The sequence below is a fragment of the Geotrypetes seraphini genome, chromosome 1 (genome assembly GCF_902459505.1).
Source record: "Geotrypetes seraphini chromosome 1, aGeoSer1.1, whole genome shotgun sequence".
Taxonomy (NCBI): domain Eukaryota; kingdom Metazoa; phylum Chordata; class Amphibia; order Gymnophiona; family Dermophiidae; genus Geotrypetes; species Geotrypetes seraphini.
In genome coordinates, this window is record NC_047084.1 from 167282644 (window position 1) to 167304783 (window position 22140).

Below are 22140 nucleotides of genomic sequence, written 5' to 3' on the forward strand. Positions count from 1 at the left end.
ATTTGTCAGAGAATTTCTTCTTGTGAAATTAGACATTATTCATTGCTTCAAAGTACTTTTTCATGTGATTCAAATTCTTAATCCCAGAAAAGGAAGAGTAAAGTAGTCTTTTAAGGAAATGAAATGGGCGGGATTTGATATACAGTGTTCCCTCACAAATTCGCGGTTTGTGAATCGCAGATTCACTGACCGCCACTTCCTGTAGTAAAGTCAGGCTACACCAATCAGGAGCTGCGTGTCAAAGCAGCTCCTGTTTGGTGTAGCCCGACTTTATTAGAGGAAGAGGTGGTCGGAGCAGACCACAAGTGATTTTCTTCACCCGCCGGCACTCCAGCTGCCCTCCCCTGCCTCTCCAGCTGCCCTCCCCTGCCTCCCCGGCCTTTTGACAGGCAAAAAAACCGCAATCACAGTTTTTTGAAATTTGCGGGGGTTCCTGGAATGGAACCCCTGCAAATTTCGGGGGAGTACTGTATTGCCTTTCTGCGCTTACAATCAAAGCGGTTTACATATTATATACAGGAGCTGCAGTGGGAATTGAACCTGATTCCCATGTTTCTCAAACCGCTGCACTAACCGTTAGGCCACTCCTCCACTTTTCATGTGATGTAATATCGAAATGCTGTTATGAGGACATAACAAATACATTTGCAATAGGTCAAACAAGGATTTTTTATTTTTTTTTTGCTGATACTTTTGGTTTACCCTGTGTGTCTTCATTGCTTTATGGATTTTTGGGAATGTTCATAACACTAGAATCTTTGGATAAACTGAATTCAAAACTGTATTTTTTTTTTCAGCACTTAGAGACCCTTTTATGAAATCATGTTAAGCACTAACATGGGGGAAAAAGCTTACCCAAAACGTGTTAAAACTTTTTGCAGTAGTTTGCCTGTCAACAATGGCTAACTCTCACATTAGCTATTTTCTAAAAATAATTTTTGCTGAAGACATGTCAGGGGTGGAGAAAGGGCATGTAAGTATTAACAGCTAGTGCTTTGACATTTGCATTCTCTAACTAGATAATGCAGGGTAAACGTGGAAACACGTAAGCCCAGGTTCTTTATAGGATGCCCGGTCTCAGAAGCCGACGGGCGTCTTATATAGAACCGGGCCTAAGGCCGCCTAAAATAAACACGATTCTGTAACCGACATCCATGTTACAGATGCCGATTAGACAATTGGGTTATTGTAGATGCACCCGTTATAGTTATCGTGGCAAGGGATCTCCCTGCTATGGTAAGTGGAGCGGCTGCAGCTGCAAGTGTCTCCCCCACCCCCTTCCCGAACGAACGAGGCAGGAGGGATGCCCAATCCCTCCTGCCTGGAAGACCCCTCAACACGCCCATAGGGGCCTTAGGCCCCTTGGCCAATCAGGCCTTAGGCCCCTCCCGGTGCATCCCACAATGTACTGGCAAGGGGCAGGCCCCCCCCTCTTCATTTCGACAGAGGTGGGCCTGCCAGACGGTATTTAAGGTTAGTGGAGAAGGTCTGCTGGCAGTAGGGGTTGGGCACCCTCCTACTAGCGATCGGGGGGGTGGGGGGTCTTCCGGCAGGAGGGGTTGGGCATCCCTTCTGCCTCATTTCGTTCGGGAGGGGGGGGAACTGGCAACCCCGTCCGCTATGCTTACAATGTAGGCCAGCGGTGCCATAATCAGGTGCCTGAAAAAGTGATGCCGGTCACATGCCACTCGGATAACAGAAACATTTTCAGAATTGCAGCTTGTGTCCAAGGTAGGCGCCAGAAATGTAGGCCAGGGTTTTAATGGCCTACATTTCCAGTGTCTACCTTCAAGAAAGAATCACGCTTAGCAACACTGATCATCAACCCTGTCCATAACCACGCCTCTTTTGCTGTTCAGCGCTGCTAGATGTCTGTGTAAACACGATTTTGGCGCCATGTTTTGTAGGCGCCTACTTTTTTTTTTTTCTTTTAATTTGTTTTTTTTTTTACAGCTTGGTCAATTAAAACAATTAACTTAGGCGCTGTTTTTAGAATCTGAGCCTAAGTGGCTCTAAATAAGAGGTGGTAAGTACACCTGTATTACATTTTTTCAGATAATGTGCACTTATGTGTACATAACTGCACAACCTGAAAAAATAGTTGAAAAGCCCTATGCAGTAGAATTGGGCTTAGTGCATTGGAAAGTCTTGCATTAAAACGAACAAAACTGAGGGGAGATATGATTTCCTCTTGCTTTTCACTGACAAGATGGGGATCTCATTCTCCTCCTAGACTGCAGAGGGCTCAGAAGATCTAACCGGTTCTATAGCCAAACCAGAGACAGAATTTTGATTGTCTCAATGGAAAACATAATCAGTGTTTCAGTAGCCTTCCATTAAGAGGGAGGCTCAAGTTTTTCATAAACTGCTTTTCACATACAGCTACTGATCTGTGGGTGCTAAAACTTGTCTGTTTCAGGATAACATCAAGAGCATTTTGGTCATGCTTTCAGCATCAGGAGATACTTCCAAGGAGCTCTCTTCCCTCATAGATGGCAATTCTACAACTTTCATTTAGACACTCCAAGGGAGGAATCTTGGCCTCTAGGTTACATTATAGGGTGGTAGCATAACCCATAATCAACACACCTAACATTAGATGCTCACACTTACATCATCCAGTATCCTAAGTTACATGCATAATTGGGAGCTCTGCCTATATCCTGCCTATACTCTTCACCTGTGTACACACACATTGCAAATACACATTGTGTAAGTAAAGCAAATATTTGCAGAGTAGCACTTAGGCAGAATGTTTTCATTCATTTATTTAAAATATTTATATCCTGCAAATCCAACAATGCTAAGTGGGTTACAAAATTACAAATATAATCAATAAACAAAAAGAACAAGACAAAATCACAAAAGATACAAAATCTATATGACAAAAGCTAAAAACAAATTTAAATTATCATATATGCCATGCTAAACATGTATAAAACTGTTATAAATTACCCTTTTGGTGGCCATGTGGTTGTTGGAAGGAGGGCAGGAGTTTTAATTCAAGTTATATCCTGATCAGAAAGAAATGAAAGTACATTATACAAAAATCTTGTTTACATAAAGGTTAAAAAAAAATCTACCGTATTTTCACGTAGATAACGCGCACCCGTGTAAAACGCGCACACGGGTATAGCGCACGGAAAACACACATTTATGTACAGAAATTTTTGTATACCGCGCATGCTGCCCGACTCTCCAGTCGCCCGCCCCGACTCTCCTCTGGCCACCCCGACTCTTCTTTTGCCCGCCCTGACTCTCCTCTCCCCCTTGAAGTCCTGTCCCCACCCTGAAAGCCTGATGCCCCCCCCGACGTCCGATTCATCCCCCCCCGTAGGACCGCTCGCACCCCCACCCCGAAGGACCGCTCGCACGCACCCCCACCCTGAAGGACCGCTCGCACGCACCCCCACCCTGAAGGACCGCTCGCACCCCCACAGCCTCCCGACCCCCCCATCATGTAGAAGCTCCTACCGGTGTCCTGCTGCTTCCCCTCTTGCCTTGCCGACTCCCCGACACGATCGGGGCAAGATGGAGCTCAAGCCCTCTTGCCCCAGCCAACCGCGGCACCCCGACGCGATCGGGGCAAGAGGGAGCTCAAGCCCTCTTGCCCCCCCCTACTCCCCGACACGATCGGGGCAAAGGGAGCCCAAGCCCTCTTGCCCCGCCGACTCCCCAACTCCCCGACAATATCGGGCCAGGAGGGAGCCCAAGTCCTCCTGGCCCTGGCGATCCCCCCCACCCCCGCTAGTTGTTCGGACCAGGAGGGAGCCCAAACCCTCCTGGCCACGGCGACCCCCTAACCCCACCCCGCACTACATTACGGGCAGGAGGGATCCCAGGCCCTCCTGCCCTCGACGCAAACCCCCCTCCCCCCAACGACCGCCCCCGCCAAGAACCTCCGATCGCACCCCCAGCCGACCTGCGACCCCCCTGGCCGACCCCCACGACACCCCCACCCCCCTTCCCCGTACCTTTCTGTAGTTGGCCGGACAGACGGGAGCCAAACCCGCCTGTCCGGCAGGCAGCCAACGACGGAATGAGGCCGGATTGGCCAATCCGTCCCAAAGCTCCGCCTACTGGTGGGGCCTAAGGCGCCTGGGCCAATCAGAATAGGCCCGGGAGCCTTAGGTCCCTCCTGGGGGCGGGGCCTGAGGCACATGGGCCCAACCTGACCATGTAAAATTATTCAGTATCATTCTTATTTTAAACATTTAGAATTGGGTAAATCTTTTTAAACAACCAAGTTTTCAATGTATGACAAAAGAAATCTGACACAAGTCCAGCACTAACCCCCTCTTAAGGTTAACAAGGCAATGGGGCCTAACAACCCGAACCCCAGGGTGCTCAGGGAGTTGTGTGATGTCTTGGCGGAACCGCTATCCGCGCTCTTCAATCTCTCCCTTAGTACGGGTAACGTCCCGTTGGACTGGAAGACAGCTAACGTCATTCCACTCCACAAGAAAGGCTCCAAGATGGAGACAGCAAACTACAGACCGGTGAGTCTCACATCAATAGTGTGCAAACTAATGGAAACTCTAATCAAATGCCAATTGGATACGATCCTGAACGAGGAGAATCTACGGGATCCCCGTCAACATGGATTTACTAAGGGGACATCCTGCCAATCCAACCTGATCAGCTTCTTTGACTGGGTGACGAGGAAGCTGGATTTTGGGGAGTCCTGGACATCGTATACCTGGACTTCAGTAAAGCATTCGATAGCGTACCACACCGCAGGTTGCTGAACAAGATGAGTTCTATAGGATTGGGTGACACATTGACAAAATGGGTTGGGAACTGGCTTGGAGGTAGGCTTCAGAGGGTAGTGGTGAACGGCACCCCCTCCGAAATGACGGAGGTAATCAGTGGAGTGCCGCAGGGCTCGGTCCTGGGCCCAATCCTATTCAACATCTTTATAAGAGACATGGCAGAAGGGCTGCGAGGTAAAATAATATTATTCGCCGATGACGCCAAACTAAGCAATGTAGTGGGCAAAAGCACAACAGACATAAATTCAATGTCCGACAACATGATGCACGACCTACTCCTACTGGAGCGCTGGTCTAGGTCCTGGCAACTCAGCTTCAATGCCAAAAAATGCAGTCATGCACCTGGGCAGCCAAAATCCATGCAAGACTTACACCCTTAATGGCGAGATCCTAACAAGAACTAAAGCAGAACGAGACTTAGGGGTGATCGTCAGTGAAAACATGAAGACTGCCAATCAAGTGGAGCAAGCTTCATCCAAGGCAAGGCAAATCATAGGTTGCATACGCAGGAGTTTCGTCAGCCGTAAGCCTTTAGTCATTATGCCATTGTATAGATCCATGGTGAGGCCCCACCTGGAATACTGTGTGCAATTTCTGGAGGCCGCATTACCGTAAGGATGTGCTGAGACTGGAGTCGGTCCAGAGAATGGCCAGCCGGATGGTCTCGGGACTCAAGGATCTCCCGTACGAGGAACGGCTGGATAAGTTGCAGCTGTACTCACTCGAGGAACGCAGAGAGAGGGGTGACATGATCGAGACATTCAAGTATCTCACGGGCCGCATCGAGGTGGAAGAAGATATCTTCTTTTTCAAGGGTCCCGCGGCAACAAGGGGGCATCCGTGGAAAATCAGGGGCGGGAAACTGCACGGGGACACCAGGAAATTCTTTTTCACTGAAAGGGTGGTTGATCGCTGGAATAGTCTTCCGCTTCAGGTTATTGAGGCCAGCAGCGTGCCTGATTTTAAGGCCAAATGGGATAGACACGTGGGATATATTCACAGAGAAAGGTAGGGGAGGGTCATTGGGGTGGGCAGACTAGATGGGCTGTGGCCCTTATCTGCCGTCTATTTCTATGTTTCTATGTTTCTTCTATTAAACTGTGCTAGCAGTATGTAGCGTGGAGAGCCACGCTGAATGGCCCTCGCTTCTCCCGATGCTCATAGAGTTCCTATGAACGTTGGGAGCAGTGCGGGCCATTCAGCTCTACAAACTGCTAGCACAGTTTTGTAAAAGAGTTACAGCTCTCTGATCCCCTTCCTTTATTGGACTTTTTCCTGTTTTCTTCTAAATTATATTGATTTATTGTAGGTAACAAAAATATAAATTGATGCTCTGGCTCATATAGTGAAATAGGACTCCATATACTGCAATGTGTCTGCCCATGCATATAAAAAACCATTGGGGGCCATTGACAAATTATTGCAATGAGTAGACACCATTATCCATTGAAAGTACACTTATACATAGGGAGAGGGGGTGGGTATAAAGTTATATTAAGGTTTGATCAATTGATAATATTTATATGATATTTTTGATTAAAATATTTGTGGGAAGAGTGGGAGGGGAGGGTTTAAATGTATGTTTTTAAGATGATGTTAAAAGAAGTACAAGTGATTTTTACAAGATTTAAATGATGTAATATTGTGTTCTTGATGTAAGATGGAAAAATGAATAAAGAATTTGAAAAATAAATAAATAAATAAACCAAAATAAAACAACAATCAACTGAAATTGAACTCTTGCATGCATTGGCAGCCAAGATAATGCTATTAAATATATAGTAGAATCACCCGTTCCGCTTTGGACATCACCAGGATGAGCTTAGCTGGTATGTTTCATAAGACCTATAACCTATAGTCAGTGCTATATTATACAGTTCAAATTAGAAAGAATCAAATTTTGTATAGTACTCTTTATCTGACCTCAGGGTATGCCATTATTTACTACCATAGATCTAAAACAGTGTTTTTCCCTAGAGCATTCACCTGTCTCCATTGTAAATTGAGTCAATATACACGCCTAACAATTTGGTTTCTTAGCAATCTTGGGATCATGCATTGGTCTAATCTTTTTGCACCCTCTCACCCACAGAATCTTAGGGGATCCCCCCTGCCCCCCTCCCCCCACAAGATTTGTCTTTTAATCTATTTTGTTGCATCCATCTATGCTCAATTTCTCTGTTTGTAAACATATGTCCTTGATAGGAAAATCACTGACATCTGAATAAAAGAAAAACTTATACTAAATGATTGTTACCTCTCCTAATGAAGGCCAGATATTCGGAATGAATGGCATGAATATCCCAAGGGGTATACTGATAAAAGAGGAGAAACAATAATTATCTGTGTGTTTCTATTGTAAAATATATATTGCAGAAGGGAAATGGTTAATAGTTTGCAACCAGAGAGATCTATCATCTCTTATTTCCATCCACTTCTCTACTGCACTGGAGGTGTTATTTTTGAAAATCTATTGAATAGCTCAGGGGTAGACAATTCCAGTCCTCGAGAGCCGGAGCCAGGTCAGGTTTTCAGGATATCCACAATAAGTATGCATGAGATAGATTTGCATCTCAAGGAGGCAGTGCATGCAAATCCATCTCTTGCATATTCATTGTGGAGATCCTGAAAACCTGACCTGGCTCCAGCTCTTGAGGACCGGAATTGCCTACCCCTGGAATAGCTGATTTATGGTTAGAAATTGGGCGTTATAACTTTTATAGAGTTAACTAGTTTATGTTGAATTTTCACAACAGGTTTGTCTAAAGACTTCACCATTTTCTAACTGTTCCTTCTTCATTACCCGTTCCCTGTTTTAAAGATTTAAATTATTATTATGTGGATTCGTAACTGTTTAATTCTTGTGTTGACATTTTCATTTCTCATCCATAGATCACTGTTATGATATTCATTCTGTGCCTCCATTCTTCATCCATATGTTTGATCCACATGTTACAAACTGAAATAAAAAAAAAAAAAATCCCACCACATGATCATCAGTGATGGAAGATTTCTCTGACAGGTGACAATAAACCCTATTGTTTCCATTGAAATGTCATTTTCACTTTGCTTTGCTCGTAGATGATACTGGGTTTTTAAACTAACTAGAAAAGAGAAATCTTCGTGATGGTGTTATCTGAATGGAATGCTACTGAAATAGTAGTGGTAATATACTGTATATGCTCTAATAAGCAAGGTTAAAATCATATTTCCAGTGCAATAGGTAAAATATTCTAGACACATGAGTAATATCCCTATAGCCGCATGCTGCAGAAGGAATCCACTCTGAATTTTTCACTCTGCCTCTGCTGTACTTCATGGGGCTCTTTAGCTCCACCTACAGTTCTTTCCTTCTGCATGTGTGCCTTGCAGGGATATTTGTTCTGCTCTCCCCGTTTTATTATTATTATTTTATTTGGTGTAATTTTGTCCCTTATTGGAGCGAATTCTGCTACTTGGAGCAATTTCACAGCTCTGCCTGGTTGAGAACACACAGACTTCAGTCTGTAGCTGATAGGCCGATCTCTCTGGATACCTGTTAGCCAGCCTGCATAGTTTTCTTTGGAGCTTAGGGCCGTCCCTGAGGTGGTCTCACCTACTGTTAAGCAGGGGTTGAGTACAATCTCATCCACTGTTAAAAAGGGGTTGAGTGCAGGCTGTTGGGTGCCCTTAGGAGACTCGGCAGTGTCTCGCAGGGTTCTGGCTTCGTCTTCTCGCCTTCTGGTGCACATCCATTGGTCCACAGTAGTGATGTATAGTCAGGCATAAGAGTCTGACATGCAGAAGCATTTCCAGCATTGTGGCAGTGAATTTTCTCATCCAGCTACTGTGAGAGAGCTAAGGCAGGCTGCAGCACAGATCTTCTGTCAGGTCACAGTGAGTACAGGCTTGCAGCCTGTGAGGTGAATCAGGGGAGGTTGGAAAAGTGGAGTTTTGAATGTTTCTGAATGTTCTCCTGTGTTCCCCACCCCTCTTGAAAAATCCTAAAATCGCCATTTTCAGAGTTTGGGAAGTGTGAAAAATATTGCGATTTTGGTGTGAATTTTTTGACAGTGGCCATCTTGGATTTTTAGCAATGTTTTTTTCTAAAGCTCCTTGCTTCTTGTAAACTGCAAATTTTGTCTAGAAACTTGCTGGGATGGAATCTTTGGGCTCTCCTCATATGGATTCTTGCTAGGATTGCACAAATTTAGCACTTTTAGAGTGTCCTTGCACCACGTGACGTAGTGGGGTGGGCGGCATCCAGTTTAGCCTCTTTCCTGCTGTAGGAGGTGACCAAACATTCAGCTAGTCTGGAAGGGCGGCCTTCATTGCTTTCAGGGCTTAGCACAGCTGGTAGTTCCATTTGACCTGCTGCAGATCCACCATAGCCTAAAAAACACAAATGTAAGTCGTCTAAGGGTGATTACGCCCCAGGAGCCAGACACTTTTTCTAAATTTATGAAATTTTTGTGGTCTGAGTTTCAGAATAGGTGTTCTCCCCCTGAGCAGTCCCAAACCGCCTCCATGGCATCTCTTAGTGGCATTGTGCCTTTAAGCACATCCTCGCCTTGGCCTGCTGGGGCTTTCGTGCTGCCTCACCCTGATCTGGGGGACCTTGGTGCAGATGTTTCGCTTACTGATCCCTTGCTTGCAGGTACAATGTTTCCCGGAGCGGGAGATCAGGGACTGTGTGCTGGATCTGCGGATCCCTCTGGAGTCTTAGATCCTGGGGATGATCCTACTGTCCTGCGCTTATTTAAGTTTGAGGCTCTGCCGGACCTTACTTCTAAGTCTTTGCAGGAATTGAACTTAGTCACTCTGTCCACTTCTTTCTCATGGCTTTCTGATGTGTGCTCGCAGTCTGCTACCTTTCCCTGGCACCCTGATATGAGCGTTCTGGTCTCGGAACAGTTTGACTCTCAGGTGAGTGCTCTTAAAATTGCTAGAGCTGTGTCACACTTGTATTCCCTGACATAGGAGTGTCAGCAGCTTTTGGGTCAGCCCAAGGTGGATTCTTTGGTGGTGCAGGTGACTAATTACATCTCTCTCCCCAGTGAGGGTGGTATGGTTCTAAGGGATATGCTGGACTGCCGTGTAGATGTGGTCCTCAGGAAACTCTTTGATGCAACTACTTTATGCATCAAAGTTACTTTGGTGATTTCTTTTGTTGCAATCACCTGAGTCTCTTGACTGCGCATACTGGAGAGTGAGAAGGTGGATCCCCCTCCTTCATTTCTTTTGACTGGGACAGATTATATGGCTGATGCATTGTATGACCTTATGTGAGTTTTGGCAAAGGCGTCTGCATACTCCATGCTCAATGCTCTGGTTCAGACAGTGGGCTGGTGCTTCCTAGATTGCCTTTTAAGGGGCAGTTATTGTTTGGCAAAGATCTGGACGATCTCATGGATTCTGTGATGGACCATCGCCCTAAGACTCTGCCTGATAGTAGACCCAGACTCTGCAGGGGTTCTGGTTGTTTTAATTTTCATGGCTCACAGCGATCCCAACTGTATGCAAGTGCCACGTCACAGAGCTTTTCACAGGGCTCCTGACAACGGTATACTAGCTACAGATGTTCCCAGCCTTCCACCTCCCATTCTGCACCGTCTGCCAAAAAGGCACAATGATGCCAGGCTGAGGGATAGCCCTCTTCAGAATTTCGTTCTTCCTGGATGCACATTACATCCGGCCAGTGGGTCTTGGACATTATTCAGTTGGGCTACAAGCCGGAATTTGCCTGGCTTCTGACAGATTGATTTGTGGACTCTCCTTCAGGTCGCCCAGACAAAGCGTTCAAGTTACTCCACATGAAAACAGCACAGCACTGCTGTTGAGCCACAGCCGGCCAGCCATTGAATGCTTAATTTTTATTTAGCTACATAGTGTTGGTAGGAGCTGATATTTTGAACCATAAGTTATCTTGAAATCTGATTTGAAGAGATACCCAAGAAAACATGGGTTGCTGAACATAGCTAGTTAAAGATAACCTTAATAGATGGTATATAAATACAGTAAAACCTTGGATTGCGAGTAACGTGGTTTGCGAATGTTTTTCAAGATGAGCAAAACGTTTGATAAAATTTTAACTTGATCAACGGGCATTGTCTTGTAATATGAGCACTTCGACGCGCAGCATGTCATCACAGTACGCACAGCATATGCCCATCGCTGAGCGCAAATGAACGCAGCAATTAAGCGTAATACAAGCACACAAAGCATACACACACAATTTACCCGCAGTACAATGTACCTTAGTCCAGAGTTTCTCAACTCGGTCCTGGAGTACCCCCTTGCCAGTCAAGTTTTCAGGCTATCTGCAATGAATATGCATAAATTTGATTTGCATACACTGCCTCTATTATATGCAAATTTATTTCATGCATATTCATTGTGGATATCCTGGAAACCTGACTATTCCAGGACCGAGTTGAGAAACACTGCCCTGGCCCAATACATCCTGACCTTGCCTTCACTGTTGCACGGTCCCTGAACCCCTACTCATTCTGCCAGTGCCCAATTCCATCCCATTTGGCTCAAATTCTACATAATCCTACCCAATTCCCTGAGTTCCCACCTAATCTCAATATGCTGCGGGAGGGTAGTGACTGTTCTAAACAAGCGAGGTCTTACAATACAAGTATGTTTTATATTAAAGTTTTGGGGTTGTGGAACAAATCGTCAGCTTCCATTATTTCCTATGGGGACATTCGCTTTGATATACCAGTGCTTTGGATAACAAGCATGCTTCTGGAATGAATTATGCTCGCAAACCAAGGTACCAGGGTACCTAAAATAAATAAATATTATGTTTATCTATGGTCTGCCATATCTATATCTTCAGTTGGCTTATTCAGCTAAATGACCCTGGTTTAAACCTGCTTCTGATATGCTTCCCAAGCAGGTTTTAAATTGATAACATTTCAGCCAACATTGAGATGTTGGGTGAAAAGTTAAAAATAAGTCTTTTTCTGGTTCACATTATTTATCTGGTTAGCTTTGAAAGATAACTACTTTTGATTACCGACCTCTTAATGTTCAGGATGGCTAAATAGAGGGTTCTAAAAATGAAGTACATGCTGGATAAATGTAGTTTCTGATTACTTGAGAGTTACTATTAAAAATAGGTCTAATTAATACCCAATACTCTGCCATAACGTAAAATGTTCCAAACTACCGGACTTGTGGTAGGCAAAGCATGGGCATACTCAAGTATGGCGTGCCAAGTTTACACTTAAAATTTCTGGCAGAAATTGATTTTGTTTTCATTTTTATTTAAAGTATTACAGTATTTCTTAGATTTTTTTTCTGGTTGCTTGAGATTTCTGGTTAATTGAGTTCCAGTTATCAGATAGTACCTATATTTTATCAGAAATGAAATTTACAAAATTATCTGAGTTTTAACATGTGCTTTATAGTTTAGCTTATTCTTTAACACTCATGTCTTATTTTTAAAGGACTTGGTAGTTAGAAATAACATGATATACTTCCCCCTCCGTATTTGCTGTGGTTAGGGGCAGAGCCGGCCCGCGAATATTAAAAAACCACGAATAATATTTGGGCCAGTTCTACCCCTAACTTCCACTTCCCCCGGCTATTTGAAACCCTGTAAGCCCTCCCTTAAGCTTTACCTGGTGGTCTAGCGGGTTTTCAGGCAGGAGCGATCTTCCCACGCTCCTGCCCTGTGCAGATCACTCACAGGAAATGGCTGCCTTGAGCTCCCGTAGTCTCTCGAGCTATTTCCTGTGAGCGATCTGCATGGGGCAGGAGCATGGGAAGATCGCTCCTGCCCCGAAAACCCGCTAGACCACCAGGTAAGGCTTAAGGGGGGGCTTACAGGGCTTCAAATAGCCCAAAAAAAGAAAATGCATTTTTTTATTTTAAAACCAAGAATAAGCGAATCCGTAGATACGGAATTCGCGAATACAGAGGGGGAAGTGTACTATGAAATCTTTTTATGTGTTACTAGCATAAAATCCAAATAGAACATGTACAAAAACAAAATATCTTTTCATGATCTTTCATTAATACCTTTTTTCTTTTTGGCTAGGTATTTTCTCAGTTCTGAATTTGGCATCTGAATGCACTTCACTTGCAGCAGAACTTCCCAAAGTATCTTATGTGAAGGCATTAGATGTTTGGTTGATTACTTGTCTTCTGTTCGGCTTTGCTTCACTTGTTGAATACGCTGTCGTGCAAGTGTTGCTAAACAGCCCAAAAAGAGTGGAAGCAGAAAAAGCCAAACTAGCCAAGGCAGAACAAGCAGAAGGAAAAGGTGTGAATGCAGCAAAAAAGAACACCGTAAATGGAACAGGAACTCCTGTTCACATCAGCACTTTACAGGTAAGAGCAACAGAAGTTCCCGCGTTTTCATTCCTGTGGGATTGCTCTTAAATGACAACCAGTCCACACACTGTGTAACAGCAAAATAGGAGCTTTGTCACTGTTTCTTTCAAATCCAACGCCATTGTTCAACATCGTGTGATTCTTGATATGTGAAAGACAAAATAATTGGCAAAAATACAAATTCGCTCCCGCTGGAAAGACACAGTGGCAGACTGAATACAAGGTGGCCAATTAGCAATCAATAAGTAATAGAAACATCAGTACGAGCGGTTAGCCCCTGGCAGGACCTCATTAGATGACAAGCATCAAACTAAAAAGTCTGCCCTGTACATCACAAATTGCCTCTAAGACTATATCTTTTGAGTTTCTTTATTTAATTTATTTAAAAAAAAAATTATTTGTAAAATGTAAAAGTCTGCAATAGCACATTGTGAACTATCTATTGCAGATTTTGGTGTCATCCACAAAGAGGCAAATCTTACCTGACAGCCCTTCAGCAATATCGCTTATAAAAATGTTAAAAAGAACAAACACAAGAACAGAACCTTGAGACCCACCACTGGTAACATCCCTTTCGTCAGAGCAATCTCCATTGACCACTACCCTCTGTCATCTAACACAAAACCAGTTCCTGAACCAGCCCGTCACTTTGGGGCCCATCCCTAGGGCACTCAGTTTATTTATTGTGCAGATGAGGACAGCTTGCAGGGACTGGGACAGCAGGAATGAAAACAGACCCCACAGTGACCACTTTGTCCCTGTGTTATTCTCTACAGTCCCAGGCCTCAACCTCATCAACGCATCCAAAGCATTGACGTGTGAATTACCATTCTCCATTCATCCAATTGGTGTTTCCATACAGGCATGCCTCGACATCAAGGTCTCGCATGCCTCACCAGTCAGTACAGCAGACTGCTTCTATGTCACTGTCTATTGGTACCAGCACTGACGATACAGGAGACAATCCAGGCCATGTTCAGGCAAGAGCTTTCGGAGCTACTGCAGACTAGGGCCACACAGGTTTCAAAGTCTCCCATGCACAGCTCAAGGATGCAGCTTGTCGATCGAGGGCACTGGCTTGATACATAACATTGGCATCTACAAGAACCCACTCGATGCTTGTTTTATCCTTGCTGGAAAGTGTTTCCCCTGTTTCACCTTGAAGCACACTAGACACTCTGCTTGATGCACAGTCCCAGATATAACAAGGAGAGAACACTTGGAGGAATTGGACTCTGATATATTTTTCCACTCCAGTGAGGACTCTTTAGGGTTCTGCCAGGTAACTGTGACCTGGATTGGACCCTATTTGAAGCAAGACAGTGGGCTTGATGATCCATCATTCTTGACCCAGTTTGACTATTCTTATGTTGTTCTTATGCAAACAAGACGAATGGCAAATATTGCAATGTAATAAGTCCATATTGCTTGTCAGGCATCAGCATTATGTTAGTTTAATTCAGTTAAGTTTCGTTTTGGGATGCAAATAAAATGGTGTCCAGGCTGTGCCTTACATTCCCATACTCTGACATCTCATAACGTGTGCTAGAGGACTTCCTAGATCTGGGTTTCATTCCTCCTGAATCCTATATAGAAGCAGAGGATTATTCTAAAGGAATTCTGTTTGTTCCATCTCTTACCCCAGCATGGAATGTGACCCCTTATGAGGGTATCTTCTACCAGAGATTCATTCAGTATTGAAAGAAAATTACCATTCCTGTTTATCAGGAAGCATGACCATGTGCAGATGTCTTTGGGCTTTTGAAGTTGATAGTTCCAAGAGGCTGTTTGTTTTTTTGTTGGTTTTTTTTTTTACTATGCCAATTTATGGTTGCCAGTAGCTTCATACTTAGCATGTCCTACTTACACCCCGGCATGTCTTTAAAATGATGGATGTGAGATATAAAGACAAAATAAAGAACAAATGAGGTATCTCAAAATAATACTGACAATATCAAGAATACAATGATAAGTAATTTTATTTTAATAGAAATGAATCAAAATGCATTTGTTACATAAAAACATGAAACATAGTTTTAAAAGGTAAAATGCCACATGGCATGCCATTAATTTTTGGATTATATGATATGGTGTGGTTCACCTCTGGGGGAGGGGGGTGTACTATAAAAGATCAACCAGCTCCACATAATAAAACACAGCTATTGCATTGCTCCTTTGTAGCTGAATTGGTTATGAAGAAGATGAGGAAATGTAATTTTCAAACATGTCTCCTGATAAAGACCCACGATCTTGGACCATTTGAGCAAGAGGGTATTCCAGGGGATAATGCTACTTCTTTTGACATATCGGCATCTCTTCTAGAAAGTTTCCACTATTTCTGGCATGATTGCATGCACAGTCTACAAGAGGATGTCTATGTAAGGCTGGCAGATACTGGAGACTTTTTATTTGGGATGAAGTTATTTGCCCACTTTGAAGACTGGGCATCAACATGAGCTTTGAGAAATCAACTGTACGCCAGAGCTGTCCGATTCAGGAAAAAAATGTTTGATTTGATTCAATTTTGCCAAATGAAGTGATACAATTTGATTCACTTTCTATGATATAGCTTTAAAATTAGCTGGCGGATTTATTTTGCAGCCTCTTCACCCACCCTACCTCCTGTTGCCCTCACCAACTCCAACATAGTTTTAAAATTGGAAATTAGATATGTTTAAATTATTTATTTATTGTTTTCAACTTAAATTTCAAGTATAACACTTGTACAGAAAGCAAGAATAGAATAGAAATCAAATACAATAGTAATATAATTCCTAAATTAAACAAATATACTATTTATGCTCAAGTCCACAATTAAGATCCAAGAATTGAAGAAAATTGGCGAAATTATCAAAAAAAAGAAAAGTTATAATATTAAGAAACTGAGAGCTATAGCACTGAGATGGGGTCGCACTATCCCAAATATAGGGCTCAAGGATTGTTAACATTCAGACGAGACATAGCCACGAAATTTGTCAATTGTAATGGTTCAAAAAACACATATTTAAGAGTACGGTGATATACAATACATTTACACGGATGTCTCAAATAAAAAGTTGCCCCCAAAGATAAAACCCCAGGTTTCAACAAAAGAAATTCACTGCGGCTCCTTTGCGTCTCCTGTGCCAAATCTGGGAACATTTGTATTTTATACCCAAGGAAGCTTTTTTGTCTATTTTTAAAGAAAAGTTTTAACAACCATGTTTTATCAATTGGCAAAGCTAAAGTAATAATCATAGTGGCTGGTGATGCTAAATCCTTCTCAGATGTTTATAAAATCTTTGATATATTTAAGGGTTCTTGATCTGAAGATTTTTCTTTTGGTTGTTGATTTTGTTCTTTATCAGGCAAATAATAAACCCGTGAAAATGGTGGTAATGAATCTTCGGGTATCTCTAAGTTCTCTATTAGATATCTCTTAAGCATATCTCTAGGTGTTACTAACTCAAGTCTTGGAAAATTAATTAACCTTAAGTTATTACTACGTGAGTTGTTCTCAAGCATTTCAGTCTTCTTCCTTAGGTTAATATTGTCTTTGACTAAGGCCTCTTGAACTTGTTTCAATGATACAATTTCTTTTTCCATTTTTAGAACAGATGAGTTAGAAGTATTCGTTTCTTTTCTTAAATCCTTCAATTCCTTATCATGTTCCTTAATTTTGCCTTCAATTTGTTGAAGTGTAGGAGTAATTTTTTAAACAAAACCAGCCAATAAGTCCCAGATAGAGTCTAAAGTCACTTCTGCAGGTTTAATCAATTCAATTGAGATTTGTGTAAATGTAGAGTGCTCACCGTTCTGAAATCCTTCGGGGGATGTCTTCAGCCCTTCCCCCTCATGTTGAGATGATATTCCCCCAGATACCTCCATAGGGGCCCTGGAAAAGTGGGCCCTAATCTCCAAACTCTCCAGTGATTCTTTCCTTGCCTCTGGAGAGGAGAAAACCGGTAAATCCGGGGTTTCCCCGCCCCTGGGAGAGCTGGTCGTCTGGGATTGCGGGGGCGGTGCCCTAACATCGGGGCTCAGTATCGGGCCCAGGAGCATCCACGATGGTTTCGCCTCCCTGTGTTCTCCGCGGGCCGCCATCCGACGTCGCTGCGACCTCCTGCATACGCCACAAGAGTTCTTGAATATTTCCGAGACCCGGGGCTCCAGGGCGCCGCGAGGCAGAACCGGCCCCGTCTCTTCGGCATCGCGGTAAGTAATTACCGTAGAAAAGTTGAAAAAGCACAATCCTGGGACACGCAGCTCAGCGCGTCCTGTCTCAGATCGCCATCTTGAATCTACATGACATATCTGGAAATTAGATAGTTTAGAAAATAAGTTACCCCTTGTTAAGTCTTGTACTATAGATTGTATAAAAAAAAAACTACTGTCCTTTGATCCCATACAGCCATGAGGCTAAAGTTTGAGACAGTGTGATTGGGCCGAATGGTCATTACCCCTCCAGGCACTTCTGGTCTTCCTTTTCATTCACTGGGCTCTGCTAAAACAGCAACACTCACACTCTGTTAAAATACATGACCAGGTCCCTCCAGACACTTCCTGGTCTCCACCGGGTCCTCCCCAACTCTTCCTGGACTTCTTGGCCTTCTTGTCACTCCCAGTATCATTTACTAGTCTCACCACTGGCCCCAAGAGTCCCTCCACTGGTCACTTGCCAGTCACTGTCAGTCACAGGGGGTCTCATTCTTCTGGCTGCTTCCAATACCATTTACCAGTCTCTCCACTGGTCGCCACCAGTCCCGCCAGTCACCAACAGCCTAGAACTTCATGCTCCTCTGGCTACTTGTGGAGCCTCTGCCGGTCCTCTGATCCCCAGTCTTTTGGGTCCCCACTGGTCCTGGACACTCTTCATCGGTTATCAAGCCAGAAAGGTAAGGAGGAAGACTGTTCCATCGCATCCCTTCTTATCTCACTGGATGCCTTGTCACTGCCATACGTCCAAGCCCAGCACTAGCGAAGTCTCGCCCAGCTTCCTTCGACCCATAAAGGCCCTTTTTGTGTACCTTCATGTGGACCAAGCCAGTAACTATGCCCAAACTTCCCATGCACCCCTACACAAAATTCAGTCCAAGTGTCCTCCTCTTAGCTACTACTTATTTCATACAAATGATGCCATCCCACATACCTGTCATCGTGGGCCAGGGCAAATATGAATACCTAACAAACTACACCCACAAAAAACCCATACCAGCAAGAACCTCCAACCTCAAGATAATAAAGACTGTCCTTCATGTGCCCAAAATGAACCAAATCTCAACAGCTATGATAAATGCCAGATCAGTCCTCAAAAAAGACCTCAGCATAATAGACACTATCACTGAAAACAAAATAGATATTCTCCTGGTAATGGAAACATGTGTTTTTAATGCACTATGTATGTTATTTTGTCACCCATCTAGATTTGTAGATATTACCTACCTAAATTTGTAAATAAATAAAAAAATAAATAAAAGATAACAATGGGGGCCACTCTAGAAGTTCTGTGCCCTCCAGGCTATCAAGCACTAGCATGCTTCATAAACTCCATGACTCTGCAAGACCTCGAATGCCTCATCTTCTCAATGGGACACGATAAAAAGCTTGTATTCATACTGATCTACAGAGCTCCCACTTCCCCTATGTCTACTCTTGACGAGCTACTACCTATTATCAGCAACTTAACCATTACCCACAAACAGACGATCATCTTAGGAGATTTAAACTTTCCAGACTACCCGAATACTACGCGAGACTTCTTAAAGTCACTATCAGATTTAGGATTTCTCCAACTAGTCAACTCTCCCACGTACCCTTCCGGAAACACACTAGACCTAATTTTTATCTCTAGATGAACCCTTAATTGACTCCAAATCGGCTACGCCTACCAACATCCCAGTCTCCCAAATAGTCTACCTCCTTTTACTACCTCCGCAAGCTCCAAACCATCCATGCGTACTTCTCAGAACCAGAATTTGCCCAATTACTGTACGCGTTTGTGTTATCTCGCATGGATTATTGTAATACGTTACTAGTTGGTCTATCTGCCAAAAACCTGTACCACCTCCAATGTGTGAAAAATGTTGTAGTCTGCCTATTTAAAAACCTGAGCATCCGTGACCACGTCATCCCAGGGCTAGCAGCAGTCCACTAGCTACCTATCAAGAAACACTGCATCTTCAAAGCCCTAGTTCTGGCATTCATATCCTTCCAGAAAGTGGTACCAGGCTATATGATTCCCAAGCTACCAATCTACAATCCAAGACGCCCGTTAAGATCCCAGGAAGAAAGACAACTGTCCTTATCTCCTGGACATGTGCTCAAAACAGAATCAGCCTGCAGACACTCCTACTCACATTTCATGCCCAAACAATGGAACTGGGTCCCCCAAACTATTAGAGAACTAGACGACCTATGGAACTTTAGGAAGGTCACAAAACCTTCCTCTTCACAAACCCAGCTTCCATGAAAGACCAGACCTCAAATACTCTCACCAACTAGGCCATTGTCTAAATCCCTCAGCGAAGTAGATATATGTGCAGTTAGTATATATGTTTTGTATGTGTTTACTAACTTAACATGGTTTTGTTTAATATTTTATCTCCAACTGTTTTGTTCTTTTTAAGATCTCTTTTTTTATTATTATTGTACTCCGCCTAGAAATTTGAATAAGCGGTATAAAAAATCTTTTAATAAACTTGAAACTTAAATAAGTATATCTCTGATGTAGGCAATTTACTTTATCTGTGATGTAAATTAATGTACCTCTGATGTATGTAAATTGGTGTATCTCTGATGTTTATACCTACTGTACTCTGATCTTGTACTGTTTCCTGTTTCACCACGAACTCAGCTCAATGAAAAGACCAAGCGTTAAAGAACCCAATAGTCCCACCATCTAGACCAGTGGTCTCAAACCCTTTGCAGGGCCATATTTTGGATTTGTAGGTACTTGGAGGGCCTCAGAAAAAAGTAGGTAATGTCTTATTAAAGAAATGACAATTTTGTATGAGATAAAACACTTTATAGTTTATAAATCTTTCCTTTTATAATATTGTAATTTATAGCTAAAGGTTTAGACATACGATCAAGAAACTGTTTTATTTTACTTTTGTGATTATGATAAACATACCGAGGGCCTCAAAATAGTACCTGGCAGGCCATGAGTTTGAGACCACTGATCTAGACCATCTAAGTCCTACCCTAAAGTAGGCATTGTAAATTAGTGTATCTTGGATGTTTATACCCTATTACAAGATGTTTCTATTATCTCAACCATTCTGTGTATGTACTCTTGTAACCTGTTCTGGGCTCTTTGGGGAGGACGAGCTAAATAAGTAAATAAATACTCTTGGTCACTCCAAACTCTACCAGGCCCTCCGGCTACTCCTCCTTCCAGTCCCACTCCCTAAGGACTCTTCCAATTACTTAGGTTCCCTCCATGAGGACTCTCCCAATTGTTCACTGTCCTGGTCACTCACATATTCTCCACCAGGCCCTCTTCCAGTCTTCAAGCTTGAACTATATCTTCAATTTTGTACACTTTGAGGAACTGTAGGAATTGTGATAAAATATCTTAATAAAATTAACAGATTTAGAAAAGATTACATTTTAAACTCACTTTTTAGCATTTGTATAAAATATCTTTGGTGAAAAAGATGTTTCATATATATGTAAATATAACATTTACTTTTAAAATTTGTATTTCCCAGGTTGCAGAGACCAGATGCAAAAAGGTTTGCACTTCCAAATCTGACCTCAGATCCAATGACTTCAGCATTGTGGGCAGCTTGCCAAGAGATTTTGAATTATCAAATTTTGACTGCTATGGAAAGGCCATTGAAGTCAATAATGGTCTTGGTAAATCCCAGGCAAAGAATAACAAGAAGCCAGCTCCTCCCAAGCCAGTGATCCCATCAGAAGCAAAGCGAGTTGATCTTTATGCAAGAGCATTATTTCCTTTCTGTTTTTTGTTCTTTAATGTAATATACTGGTCTATATATTTGTGATAATTCTGTATTTTTCCACTCTTGTAAAATTTAACCTTTTTCACCAGGTCCCCCCTGCCCTAATCATAAAGGTTAGTCTGAATTTTTCTGCATTTTCAAAGCAATATATTGCATTGTATGTGCTGTACAATTGTAATAAAAAGGCGTCCTTAATTTGAGTGAAAGCGTGGCACTGCAGTGTCTGTGCTCATGGTGTATATAAATGTACAGCATACACCCTGCTATGGGAATCTGTGAAGGATAATGTGTACCATTTAATTATGACTAGACAACTCTTCAGTTGTTTTATGTAACAGAAAATTTCAAGATATTTCTCATAATGAAAGATGCACGTTAATTATTGTATATCATTATCCTGTTACATCTGATATACTATTTGAAAGTTCCTTCTTTATGACCCTTGGCAAAAGCACCTTGTTATTGTCTAATTTTAGATGCATTATAACAGAACAAGTTCTATTGTACAATAATTCATATCATTTAGAAGAATAAATAAGAGAACTAATTTTTGTAGTACTAACTCTTTCAGAAGGTACAGTGCATACTTGGAGTAAACAAATGAGATCTTATACAGATGCTGTAAAGTGAGAATGGTGTAGAATGAATTATTATAGACTTTTTTAGTGGTTTGTAAACTACTACTACTAATCGTTTCTGTAGTGATACAAGACATACATAGTGATATACACTGATATATACTCGACTATAGGTCAAACTCAAGCATAGGTCGAGGGCAGTTTTAAACCTAAAAATGATCTAAAATCCTGTAACCCATGCATAGGTCAAGGCTCCCCTCCAACCCTCACCTGGGAAAGCATCTCTTTCCCTCTGTTCCACATCCAGGGTCCAAAATTGTCCCTTCCCTACCTCTAATGGCCCATGGGTTCAGCCTGTCTGTCCCCACTGCCCTCCGTGTTTACCTGCAAAAGGAGCGTCCATAGAACTGCAGCAGTGCAGTGATTCTCCTAGATTGCCTGTTTCCTGCCCCAGATCACTGTCTTTAAATCATCCTGCCCCCCTCCCGACTCTCTGTTTGACAGGATGAATCAGAC

General features: G+C 42.8%; 1 protein-coding gene across 5 annotated transcripts in view; it reads left to right on the plus strand.

Moving 5' to 3' along the window:
* The window catches only part of GLRB (glycine receptor beta), a 128829-nt gene extending 107256 nt beyond the window's left edge, over positions 1–21573 (plus strand). For 4 of the 5 annotated variants that reach the window (XR_004539158.1, XR_004539159.1, XR_004539162.1 and 1 more), the window contains 2 exons: positions 7665–7794; positions 12805–12940. Coding sequence is in view for 1 of the 5 variants with exons in the window: in XM_033941330.1 (XP_033797221.1) it covers positions 12805–13097; positions 20792–21088 (590 nt within the window). In the remaining 4 variants the exon portion in view is untranslated. Of the gene's footprint in view, positions 1–7664; positions 7795–12804; positions 13098–20791 lie in introns of those variants that run through there. The other variant, XM_033941330.1, reaches the window with a different exon arrangement.
* Positions 21574–22140: the final 567 nt, after the last annotated feature.